Here is a 14,083-nt window from a genome sequence, read left to right on the forward strand (position 1 = left end):
CCAGTGACAGAAAATCCCCTATTCTGGCTGCAGATCCCATTACCTGCATTATCCCTTCTATTAGCATGGATCTGCAGCCTGGAATTCCAGACCTCAGGCAGACATAGTAATAGCAGTAACATTAACATTTCGAGTTCGGTGACTCTTCATCAGATCTGGAACCGAAACATTAGCTCTGCTTTCTCCTCACAGATGCTGCCAGACCCAGTGAGCTTTGCCAGCAATTTCTGTTTTTGTTTCAAATCTCCAGCACCTGAAGTTTTTTTGTATTTTATTACGGTAATACAGGCATGGCTTTACCAAACCTGCACAGTTCAAACAAGACTTCCCTATTTTTAAGTCCGAAACTCCTAGCAATAAAGGCCAAAGCTCGATTTGCCTTCTTAATGACATGCTATACTTGCGTGTTAATTTCTGCTTCATGTAAAAGAACACCCAGATTCCTCTACAGTGCACTTTTTTTGGAGTCTCTCATTAGTTAAATGTCTGCCTTTTGACTCTTCCTACCAAAGCACATGGCCCCAAATTTTCCTACATGAAACTCCATCTACCACGTTTTACCCACCCATTCAATCTATTTATATTCCATTACAGTTTTCTTATGTCTCATCACAATATGCCCTCTCTTCTAATTTTGAACAGTCAAATTTTGCAACTTATCAAATGCCTTCTGAAAATCCAAATACACGACACCCACCAGCTCTCGTTTATCAACTTCACTTATATTCTCAAAGAGCTCTAGAAAACTTGTCAAACATGATCGCCCTTTCACAAAACCATGTTGATTCTGTTTGATTATATTTGTTTTTCTAAATGTCCAATTTTGTACTTAATAATGGACTCTCATTTTTTTCCAATGACAGATTAACTGCCCTATACTTTTGCGCTTTCTCTCTTCTTCCCTTCTTTAGCAAGGGAAAGTCACATTAGCAGTTTTCCAATCCACTGGAAATTTCCCAGAATCCAGTGTCTCCTGGAATATTTTAAACAATGCCTCCAATATCCCTCAGCTGATTTCTTTCAAGCATTTTCCATGATGGCAGGTGGAGTAGTAAGTTGTTTCTATGGTCCTGGTGAGGACGGTTGTGGGTGGAGGTCAGGACAAGCAGCGTGTGAGAAGGCTTCGAATATTGATATGACGCTTCAGTTGTTTTGTTACACTTACACCCCTGAGAAAGCTTTACACCTATTATGAAAAACTTTTCATAAATCTGTACAGAAACCATGGTAAGCATAACCTAATTCTGCATGGTTTTGAGTTTCTGGCCCTGTTATCATTGTAATCACAGAGTGACCCAGGCAAGGCAAGACCAGCAGTCAGATGTTTAAACTTCTTGTGCAAATTCCACAGACATACACATGTCAGGACTGCTTCACAGTCTCAACTCACATCAGCAATTTGAGTAAAGTGAGAGACCTCTCTCCATACAGAAAGTTTGGATTCATTAATTAGTATCAGACAAACTTGGAAGGATAAACTTGACTTGGAACTTTGCTACCAACAGTAAAACAAAGGAGGAACTTATGCAACTGGAATTTATCTCAGGGTAAGGCCATGATAGGACTTGGATACAAACAAGATTATTACTTGTCCTCCATGCAAAATATTAAAGAACTGGGAAGCATTGTAGGTCTGCAATATACGTTCACATTTTTTGTTGTTATTTAAGTCTCATGTCCACTTCTTATTACTGTTATCATGATCTCTGATGTTACCACTTTTTAATTGAAACTGATAAAGTGAGCATTGGTTATGAGAATTCCTATCACATTAAAATTGGGGGCAAGAGTAAGCCCATTTGGTCCAGTGAGCCTGCTCCACCACTCAACTAGTTCGTGGCTAATTGTCCATGTCAAAGCAATTTTCTCCACACAATATCCATATTCCTTGATATCTTTAATATCTAGAAATTGCCCTCCTCTCTCTTGAATCTGCTCAATGATTGAGCCTCTGCAGGCTTCCAGGGTAGAGAATTCCAAAGGTTCACCATCTTCAGGGCAAAGAAACTCCTCCTCATCTTAGTCGTATATAGCCCACTTTTTATCTTGAGCAGTCCTCGGCTCTAAACCTCCCATCCAAGTGAAGCATCAAACCTGTCAAGCCCAATACAAATTCTGCATGTTTCAATCAGGCCACCTCTCATTCTTCAAAACCCTGGGACAATATAGGCTTGGTTGCCAACTCTGCCAACTGAGGAATCAATCTGGTGGACATTTCTCACATTCTTTCTATGAACATGTACGGCACCTTAGGAAGGCAACTAGAAGTGCACACAATACTTCAAGTATTGGCTCTTCGAGGCTCCTTTATGCCTTTTCTCATATCCTTGTGAATTAAAAGCCAACTTACCTTTGCCTTTCTATTTTCTTGCTCATGAACAAGGAAAACCCAGTCCCCTTTACACATCAACATTTCAGAAATACTCAGCATTTCTGTTTCGCCTCCCAAATAGATAACTTCATAATTTTTCCACATTACATTCTATCTCCCATGTTCTTGCCCATCCACTCAGCCTGCTTTAATTACTTTGAAGCCTCTTTTCACCGTCTCTAGGTGAGTCACATTTCCATATTGTATTATGTTATCAATAAACTCAGAAATGCTATACTTCATCCCTGCATCCAAATCATTGATATGAAATGCACTTTTAGTACTTCCATTCTGTTTTGTATTGTCCTGGTTCCTTCTCCTTTCGAACAATCCAATTCTTTCATAATAACTCAGTGTTGATATTTCTCTACCTACTCTAATTTTTTTGTCCCCTTTCACATCGATACCTTTACCTTTTCTTTTTTTAAGTTGAATTGTCCCTCCCCGTTTGCCTTTCACCCTCAAAGCAGCTTTTTCTTCTAGCCCATCTCTAAATCCATCCTCTCATGGTTTATTTCACCTTTTGAATTTTCTCTTCCAATCCTACCTCTGTTTCTCTAGTATTTTTTTCAGCTAAAACTTCAGCATACGAGACGCCTGCAGACACAGACATGTAAAACGCAGACAAAAACAAATCATTGTACTGAAAGGAATTCATTTCAATAATTACAGAGATCCTACTAAAGTAAATAGAACTTCAGAGAAAGGAATCAATTTTTGTTTCAAAACTAATATATCATCACAACATTAACCATGCAGACACAAGAACAAATTAAACTAGTAGCACAAATGGAGACAGGCATCAGATGCCGGATTCCACTCTCAACATACAAACCTACTTGTCAACACAAATTATGGCACACACAGACAAGATACAGACAGCAGAAACAAAAAGAAATCGGAGTGAATAAAACAGATTAGACAACAAATACTTGACCCACAACAAAATCTGAAACACGAAATGAGGGAAGAATATGCGATGGGGTTGGGGGGGGGGGGGGGGGGGGGGAGGTGCAGGGAAAGGGTGTCGTTATGTGTAAGGAAAGGAGTATCAGATGGTGTTTGGTACGGAGGATGGAGCAGAAGAGGGCGTCATAAAGTTCACTGTGATTAACACTACATGAGAGCTGCTAATTGACCATATTGTTGACAAAATCACCGCTGCTGCAAAGTTGCAAATTGTCTGGCTCACTTAAGCTGCCAGTCCAGAAACAGGGATTTTAATTATTATTAATTGCCAGCAGCAAAAATCACACTGGAAGGAGGGTTTTACTGTTGACTCTGGGGAGGGGATTGCTGGCACTATGCACAGGGCAAGCTGGAGTCCAGTGGAAGCTGATACTTCTCAATAATTATACATTTGGAAACAATTTTCACAAACAATGAGATATGTAATTGTATATGATCCTCACTAATAAATACACAATGCACGTTTTGAAGTTTTCTGAGTAAATTTATAACATGAAAGAAATTACAGTTTAGGCTATTAGTTTCAACAGAATCATCACGACCTTTAAAAACATAAACAATCTGGAGCTTGAGCACCTTTCCCCATACTTTCCCCCATTAAAACATACCAGGCCTTGCCTTTATGCAGGCTGCTATCACACTACCCATTGTCAGCCATTAACTGTCCCCATTAGCAGCTGTTCCTTCCCGTAAACTGACCTTTAAGCACTCCTTTGTCTATCCAATGTTTTTTTTCTCTCTCTTTGGGCTCTAACTCCATCTATCATTTACCCTTGCCCCCTCTCCACACCTCCTCATCTGCATAAAAACCATCCTTTTCCTAGTTGCCATCAGTTCTGAAGAAGGGTCACAGGACCTGAAATATTAACTCTGACTTCTTTCCACTGATGCTGCCAGACCTGCTGAGACTTTTCAGCAATTTTCAACAAAAGTTTTTGTTTCGGATTTCCAGCATTCACAGTTCTTTCGATTTTTAATCATTAATTCTGCCTGCTTTGTGGAAATTATTTAATTTGTTTTCAGGCAATAAAATAAACCCTACCTGCAAGGAACTACATGCATCAATGATCAGAAATGAACAGTCAATACTTATTTCAAACACATCCTAATAATACAAGGATGCAAACAATGTACAGGAAATTTCAACCAGATGTCACACATTGTAGCACATTGAATACCCAATACCCAACAGTTTGTTTGCTTATATCAGAGCGCTGTATTTCAAATATACGTGCCCTGTGTCAGCACAATAAAGTTCCCAAAATCTCTCAATGTAAAAGAACCCCTCCCATCTTTCTGCCTAGGTAATATATCACTTTAATAAACTTCAGTTAGCCCATATTTGGAATATTGTGTACAGTTCCAGTCACCACACTACAAGGATATGAGGCTTTGGACAGGGTGCAGAAACAGTTTACAGGGATGTTGTCTGGTTTGGAGGATGTTAACTATGAGGAGAGATTGGACAAACATGGTTTGTTTTCACTTTAATGTCGAAGGATGAGGGGCAACCTGATAGAAGTTTACAAAATTATGAGAGGCAAAGAGTGGGTAGTTCAAGTCTTTTTCCCAGGGTAGAAATGTCAGTTGCTAGGGGACATAGGTTTAAGTTAAAAAGCTCTAAGTTTAAAGGAGATGTGAGGGGCAAGTTTCTTATTACAGAGAGTGGAAGGAGTCTGGAATGCACTAGGAAAGATGGTGGAGAATGCTGATGCAACAGCTTAAAGAGGCATCTTGACAGATATATGAATTGGCATGGAAGACAAAGGCGCAGACCACACAGGGGCAAAACTCTTTTTTAAGTTTACAAAGTCTTCATGTGTAGGTGCAGTCTTGGTTGGCCGAAAAGCCTGTTCCTGCGCTGTCCTGTTCTTTGTTTGATGTTGCGAACATCATATTGTACAAGTACCTGTTTCCAATTCATCTTACCAATCATCTTTCTGATAGTGCCATTTGTTCCCAACATATGGGCACTTGCTCCCCACACGTTTGACTTGAGACAGATTATAAACAGTCTACTTTTAAGAAGCTATCAGGGTGGTTACTTTGAATTCAACAGTGTAAAACTTGAGGATAAAACGCTCTCCTGTTTGTTGAAGAGTTGCCAATCTCAATGAGAGGCCTCAGGTATAACTGAAACAGTCGCAGTAGTGAAACAAAGTGTGGTTGAAGCTACGGGATACTGTTGGGACTGAGCAAATTGTTCTAGACTTGAAACATTAGCTTGCTCTCTCTCCTTGGATGCTGTCTGACCTGCTGTGATCCCCAGCATTTGTTGTTTTCAGTTTTACACCTGCCCTGTGGTTCACTTGTAATACTGACATCACGGTCACGAGACAAGAGAACAAACAGTGAAGGGAAATGTTTACCGGCTGCTGAGGCATCGTCGCAGAGAGTATGAAGCTCCCCCTGCACAGGTCCTTGAGCACTCACTCCAGGGACCCCAGGCATCCCACTGAGAGTCACCATCCTCCTCAGATCGAGCTATCCGCGAACTCTGCAACACACAAGTTAATCTTTGTCTGAAAATTTACTCATACATTCAAAGCAACTGGTTTCAAAGTGTACAGCATCAGCAGAAATGACATCCTCTGTTTTAAGTAAGATTGAGTGTAGTTTAGTTTGTGGGGTTTTAACCCCAAAGATAAATTAAACATTATTAAGAATAATATGGGGTTATTTATCTAAGGATAAGTGAACCTTTCATGTTCAATTTCAATCTTTTAAATGTGTAAACTTTGATCTTTTTTATTAGATTAGGTTCCAATGTTATATCTCAGTATTTTCTTGAGAATCACATTCCTTGATGAGGGCAATTTAAATTTCAGAAGTAAAAATTTACCCAACATTTCAGAATGAAATGTTACTTTTTTAAAAATAACATCAAATGACAACTTGAAATGTGAGTCATTTCTGGATTATTTCCTCATTTCAAAATAACCTCTATTTGTTCACATTCCACTCTCTACCATTCATTCTGTCTTGTCCTCCATCCACTGTTTATCTCAGCAGGTAGAGAAGTGATGGGGGTAATCGCCTTGTTTGTAGTAATGTTTGAATTGGAATTGTTCTGCAACTTCACAACAAGGCTACTGAAGCCTCAGATTCCACCTATTGTGCTAATCTGCAAAATCAGACAGCAGATTACTCCTCCCACCCACCTTCCTGCAAAAATGCTATCCCCTATTCCCAATTCCTTCGCCTCCACCGCATCTGCTCCCAGGATGAGGCATTCCACTCCCGTACATCTCAGTTATCCTTGTTTTTCAAGGACCGTAACTTCCCCTCCTCGGTGGTCGAGAACGCCCTCAACCGTGTCTCCCACATCTCCCGCACCTCATCCCTCACACCCCGTCCACGCAATAAGAACCAAAAAAGAATCCCCCTCGTCCTCACGTACCACCCCACCAACCTCCGGATCCAACGCATCATCCTCCGACACTTCCGCCATCTGCAATCCGACCCCACCACCAAAGACATCATTCCCTCCCCACCCTTATCTGCTTTCCAGAGGGACAACTCTCTCCGTGACTCCCTTGTCCGCTCCACACTCCCCTCCAGCTCCACCACACCCGGCACTTTTCCCTGCAACCGCAGGAAGTGCTACACCTGCCCCCATACCTCCTCCCTCACCCCCATCCCAGGCCCCAAGAAGACTTTCCACATCAAGCAGATGTTCACCTGCACATCTGCCAATGTGGTATACTGCATCCGCTGTACCCGGTGTGGCTTTCTCTACATCGGGGAAACCAAGCGGAGACTCGGGGACTGCTTTGCAGAACACCTACGCTCGGTTCGCAACAAACAACTGCACCTCCCAGTCGCGAACCATTTCAACTCCCCCTCCCATTCCTCAGACGACATGTCCATCCTGGGCCTCCTGCAGTGCCACAACGATGCCACCCGAAGGTTGCAGGAACAGCAACTCATATTCCGCTTGGGAACCCTGCAGCCCAATGGTATCAATGTGGATTTCACAAGTTTCAAAATCTCCCCTCCCCCTACCGCATCCCAAAACCAGTCCAGCTCGTCCCTGCCTCCCTAACCTGTTCTTCCTCCCACCTATCCCCTCCTCCCACCTCAAGCCGCACCTCCATCTCCTACCGACCAACCTCATCCCGCCCCCTTGACCTGTCCGTCCTCCCTGGACTGACCTATCCCCTTCCTAACTCCCTACCTACACTCACCTTCACTGGCTCCATCCCCGCCTCTTCGACCTGTTTGTTTCCTCTCCACCTATCCTCTCCTCTATCCCTCTTCTATCCGCCTCCCACTCTCTCCCTATTTATTTCAAAACCCCCTTCCCCTCCCCCTTTTCTGATGAAGGGTCTAGGCCCGAAACGTCAGCCTCTCTGCTCCTATGATGCTGCTTGGCCTGCTGTGTTCATCCAGCCCTGCACCTTGTTGTAGCAGATTACATATTAGTGGATCCCATTATATTAGTCTAGAATCTCTAGGACATTCCCAGATATTAATGTGCCATCTACAAGAACTACAATTAACATGAACGTTGACCTGTGCACCCTCCTGCACTGTTTTATATTACCCGGGTTGTCAGATTTAGTTCCCTATATGGCCTTGTACTACAAGCAGATTTTAAACGGGGTGTGAATTCAGTTAGTATGAGACTACAGCAATGACGGAACGCAGCCAAGAGATGAAGGCCAACTGAATTACTGATTGAATCAGATTTCCAACAGTAGTCAAAGTAGCAATTTGGTGCAAGGGGGAATGTGGTGCTTTAACTAGGGTTTACAGCAAGAACTAATCTCTCCAGGACAAGAGGCGAATGGGAGAGGATAAAAGTGTGGATCAGAAAGTTGACCTGCAATGAGACCAACGGCAGAATGACATCACAAATCACAGCATAACAGGAGTACAGGGAAAGAAGAATATTGGTGTGTAAGATTGGTGAATATTTCTAGCTTTAAAAGCAAAAGCAAGCTCTTTACTTTGCATTTACAGTTCCAGTAAATTTCTTCCTTCTTTACCTAAAAGTAACTGTTTAAGTATTACATTGATACCGGTGATTATTTTTACAATAAACAATTTGCTCGGTCCACTGCTTTTTGTTCTTGATTTGGATGTGAACATAGGATGTGTGGTTAGTAAGTTTGCAGATGACACCAAAATTGATGGTGTAGTGGACAGCAAAGAAGGTTACCTCAGAGTACAACGGGACCTTGATCAGATGGGACAAGGAATGGCAAATGGAGTTTAATCTAGTTAAATGTGAGGTGCTGCATTTTGAAAGGCAAATCAGGACAGGACATATACACTTAATGGTAAGGTCCTGGGGAGGGTTGCTGAACAAAGAGACCTTGGAGTGCAGGTTCATAGTTCCTTGAAAGTAGAGTTGCAGGTAGATCGGATAGTGAAGACAACTTTGGTATGTTTGCCTTTATTGGCCAGTGCATTGAGTATAGGAGTTGGGAGGTCATGTTGCAGCATAGGTTAGGCTACTTTTGGAATACTACATTCAATTCTGATCTCCCTGGTACAGGAAGGATATTGTGAAACTTGAAAGAGTTCAGAAAGGATTTACAAGGATGTTACCAGGGTTGGAGGGTTTGCGCTATAGGGACAGGCTGAATAGACTGGGGTTATTTTCGCTGGAATGTTGGGGGTTGAGGGGTGACCTTATTGATGTTTTTAAAATCATGAGGGGCATGGATAGGGTGAATCTTCAAGGTCTTTTCCCAGAGTAGGGAAGTCCAAAACTAGAGGGCATAGGGTTAAAGTGAGAGGGAAAAGATTTAAAAGGGATCTAAGGGACAACCTTTTCACGCAGAGAGTAGTGCATGTCTGGAATTTAGCTGCAAGAGGAAGTGGTGGAAGCTCTTACAATTACAACATTTAAAAGGCTTCTGAATGGGTACATGAATAGGAAGGATTTAGAGGAATATGGGCCAAATGCTGGCAAATGGGACTAGATTAATTTGTGATAGGTGGTCTGCATGGATGAGTTGGATCAAAGGGCCTGTTTCCATGTTGTACAGCTCTATGACTCTAATACAATGAACTGTAAAGAGCAGGAAATCTTGTGTGCTTAATTTATAATTAATTCAAATACAGTAGTGATGGCAGACTTTCTACTGCATTGCTGCTACAACGTGTGGAAGCTGCTGGACACCAATGCAATGTAGAGAAAACTCCTCTGTAGGAAATGCTTGCAGCTCCAGGAACTTCAGACCCAAGTTGAGGATCTGGAATCTGTACTACAGACATTGTCCCACCTCAGGGAAGGGGAAAGTTATCTGGACACTTTACTCCAGACAGCAGTCATGCTCTTCAAATTAGGCCATTCAAAATTGGCCCATGATCAGAGATGGAGGGTGTGACTGCAGGTGAAGCAGGTATGAGGACCCAGGGTTTAAAACTGAGGAGCTTCGGCCCCTGCAACTGTGATTCTTGCAAGCTATGTGCACGAGAGTGGAGACTATAGGAAGGATGAGCAAGTTGCCCAATGGCTTAAGAGATAGCAAGAACTGCAGATCCTGGTGTCTGACTCAATACAGCATGGAGCTGGAGGAACACAGCAGGTCAGGCAGCATCAGAGGAACAGGAGAGTCGAAGTTTCGGTCCAAGACCCTTCATTAGCCCTGATGAAGGGTCTCAGCCTGAAACGTTGACTCTCCTACTCCTCTGATGCTGCCTGACCTGCTGTGTTCCTCTAGCTCTACACTGCCGACAGCTTAACCTTGGTTCAGGGAGCCATTCAAGTTGGGAAGGAAATAGGAACGTAGTTGGGAAGAGTGTAATCAGGAGAATAGATACTGTACTCTGAGCATGACTCACGAAGGCTGTGTTGCCTGCTCATTGCGAGGGTTAAGGATATCTCCTTGGCACTAGAAAAGAATTTTGAGAAGGAGGGGAGGGATCTAGTAATGGTCATACACGTTGGTATCAATAGCATTAGTAGGGTTAGAAAGGAGGTTTTGCTGAAGGACTTTGAACAGTCGGGAACCATATTAAGAAGCAGAACCTTGAAGGTAATCATTTTTTGGTGTACTACCTCAGCCAGAGGCAACAAGGTGCAGGGCTGGATGAACACAGCAGGCCAAGCAGCATCACAGGAGCAGAGAGGCTGACGTTTCGGGGCTAGACCCTTCATCAGAAAAGGGGGAGGGGAAGGGGGTTCTGAAATAAATAGGGAGAGAGTGGGAGGCGGATAGAAAAGGGATAGAGGAGAGAATAGGTGGAGAGGAAACAAACAGGTCGAAGAGGCGGGGATGGAGCCAGTAAAGGTGAGTGTAGGTAGGGAGTTAGGAAGGGGATAGGTCAGTCCAGGCAGGACGGACAGGTCAAGGGGGCGGGATGAGGTTGGTCGGTAGGAGATGGAGGTGCGGCTTGAGATGGGAGGAGTTCATCCAGCCCTGCACCTTGTTGTCTCGGATTCTCCAGCATCTGCAGTTCCTACTATCTCAGCCAGAGGCAAATGGACATAGGATAAATAAAGGCGATAGAAGGTGATGGCCTAGTGGGATGCTTGCTGGACTCTTATTCCAGAGATCCAGGCAATGTTCCAGGGACTTCGGTTCAAATCCAACCACAGTGTTTGGTAGAATTTGAATTCAATGAAAATATCTGAAATTAAGACCCTAATGATGACCACAAATCCATTGTCTATTGTCGGTAAAACCGATTTGCGTCACCAATGTCCTTCAGGGAAGGAAACTGCCATTCTTACTTGGTCTGGCCTACGTGTGACTCCAGACCCACTGCAATGTGGTTCACTCTTAACTGCTCCAGGGCAACTAAGGATGGACAATAAATGCTGGCCTAGCCAGTGACGCCCTCATCCTAAGAATGAATAGAGAAGTCAAGGAGTTAAGTAAGTGGCCCAAAGATCGGTATGGTTGGGATGGCTCTTAATTCATGGGGCAATGGCAAAGTACTGAGAATTAAAAGGATCTGTGTAATTCAGAGTCTTGAAAGCAGACAGCCCCATAGCCTTGTTTTTAAAGATCACAAGACGAAAACTTTGCACATCTCTGTGACGTACACTCACCTACATATATCAATGTGGAAAGCAGCAGGGAATGGGGTCACTACTCAACATGCACAGTTAGGTTTCAACTTAGCTATCCTACGTTTGCTGAAAATATCTTCAGGTAATGGTATTACAGATGAATGTAACTTTCCAGGGGTTTGCCAAGCTGTGCAACCCACATTCAGCCCTTCAACTCACTGCTGTCCAAATCAGGAATTATTTTCAGCACAGACAGAATGATCAGCAGTGAAAATAATACTCACACTTTGTCAAAGGAAACTATGTGGATCCATCTGTAGGGAAATCTTTCCAAAATTTGGACATGTTGTTCAATGAATACCTTTGTGACTGCACAGACACTTGAGTTTTCTTGATCATTGTTCATGAAATCCAATATACTTTAAAGCACAGAGAAAGAGGCTATTTCATCACTCTCTCCTCCAAAAAAACTCAAAATATTGTCCAAGAACAATCCATAATTTAATCACAAACAGCAGTGGTACCCTGTTTTGTGTAATGTGCCAGCATTTCCAGGATTGCAGAAAGGCTCCTCAACTCTGTTGAGAAATGAAACCTACTTTATTTCACCTGCATATCCTTCATAGTGCAGTTGTCTGGGGGTCTGGGTACAGCCAGGAGAAAGCGAGGGGTGGTGTGGTCACCATAGGGCTCTGAGTGATGCAGAGGGGATGGGTTAGTGCAGGGCTCTGGTCAATGCTGAAAATGTTACTTCAGATCGGGACTCAGCTTTCTCCAAAACCGTGTCATTCTATTTGTATTTAAATTATTTCAGAATTAATGAACAAAAATATTTTTCAAATGCTGAAGCTATTCACTGGTCTTTTATTTCATATTTAAGTAGTACAATATATAAAAGAACAAATTACAGTATTTCAAAAGCACTATTCTAATTGTCCAAAAACTGTTATTCAGAACAGATGAAAAATAAATTGATGTTTAATGCTCCTGATGTTTATAATGATAATTTGGTTCTGATTCTGAAAGGTATGCAATGAATAGAGAGAGCTGAAATGTGATCTCCCATCTTGGCATGTTAAAAATATGCAGCTACACACCAACACTTCATACTCTGTACTTAGAAAAGCATTCACGCACCACATGATTCTTTTCCCCACTGGCCATTTCCAAAGCTTTAGTGAATCGTAATTACCCTCAATACAGTCTTCAGTCATGGTCATTAACTGCTTCAGTGGTTATCAGAAGATGCTCCCTCACAATCCACCGCCTCAGGGCACTGATTCACCCTCACTTTCTCCCACTACATTCACATCATTCTCATGCTTCAACTGTGCTAATACAGCTCATTGATGCAGCTGCTCCTGAATTATTTTAATTTGTTCAAAGAGAAACGTCTTTTGATTTAAAGAGACACTACGTCTTTCTAATTGCAATTATACTCTAAACCACAAGATGCCCAGTTTTTATTTAAATTCCAGGTGGAAACACAAGTAGTGATTGGCTGAGGCATAAAGCAGTCGGAGGACTGATGTCCATGGGTGTCCTAAACTTGGATGATTGGGACTATAGTTTCCAGTAATATATTGGCAGGCAAGCATGATCTGGGTGAAGAGAGTGGCAGTGCAAGGAAGATCATGCAAAGAATTTTTCAACATCTTTGTCACTGTGTCATTAATCACAATTCCTGTGATATTGACAAATTAAAAAAACCAGCTTGATGAAAAAATTTTTAAAATATGTATTTTTGGAATATAGATTTAAGTCACAGAACTGTCATTTTATTGCCTTGCACAGCGTTCAGGAAATGATGATGGGCCACCTTTTTAAACTGCCCTCAGTAAGTGTGTTTTCGAGGTAATTGAGTGGCTTGCTGGTTAAGGGTCATCCTCGTTCATATGGGTTTGGAATCACAGACAGGCTCAGACCAGGTAGGGATGGGAGATTTTTTCTTTCTCAAGGTGGAGTTTTACTATGATTAACAATTTAATTAGCAGATTTTACCAACCACATTCAAATTCTCAAACTGCTTTGTAGTGTTTTGTTGGATATAGGTCTAAGCAGGTTAATCCTGAGGAATGTCCTAAGTGCCACCCACTATGATGATGTCATATGGACCTATGGGCAGAATAGCTTAGACATTTGAAAGAGTACCGTCTGGTCTCCTCAAAGTCTCTGTGACAATACCCTTCATTCCAGATAACCTATAGCTAGTTGTTAACTTGCAATAAACCACGCATTGTCAACTAGAAGAGACTCCAGTTAAGTCATGAAGTGTTTTTCTTCCACCATACTATAAGAAACAGAGCCTGTGGCTTCCTACATTTAAAGATGATGGAGGAAGCAACCTTCATCATCAGCAACAGGTCATACAACCTAATGAGCTAGCCTCCCCATCCAACAAGATTGGGATGTAGGTTAGGTTATTGGCATAACTTGCATTGTCAGGGCAATGATGATTGCACCTTCAAGCTGAAAAACAATGCTGATGACTGATCTGCCACCATGGTGTGGGCTTTGCCTCTAACAGCATCATTGTACCTAATGCAACAATGCTTATGCTCATTCCCTTAGCAGAAGGATTGGACATAAGAAACATGGTACGGAAAAATTCAAGAGATGCTTCTTACAGCTCCATGTATATGGCAACAAAGGCAATTCAGCATCAGGTCTGACAAAGTTATTTGGTCACAAACAATAGCACACTTTCATTAATGAGTCATGCTTCAAGTCGACCCTGTACAGAAACAGGAAACAAAACAGAAATTGCTGGA

The 14,083-nt window shown here is 42.3% G+C and overlaps 1 protein-coding gene across 1 annotated transcript in view; it reads right to left on the minus strand.

The window, feature by feature from the left end:
* The window catches only part of LOC109921924 (ADAMTS-like protein 1), a 499,722-nt gene that overhangs the window by 246,574 nt on the left and 239,065 nt on the right, over positions 1-14,083 (minus strand). The window contains exon 3 of the mRNA XM_048595307.1: positions 5,710-5,837. Within this exon, the coding sequence (XP_048451264.1) occupies positions 5,710-5,837 (128 nt within the window). The remainder of the gene's footprint in view (positions 1-5,709; positions 5,838-14,083) is intronic.

Source organism: Rhincodon typus, chromosome 3, assembly GCF_021869965.1.
Source record: "Rhincodon typus isolate 14 chromosome 3, sRhiTyp1.1, whole genome shotgun sequence".
Taxonomy (NCBI): domain Eukaryota; kingdom Metazoa; phylum Chordata; class Chondrichthyes; order Orectolobiformes; family Rhincodontidae; genus Rhincodon; species Rhincodon typus.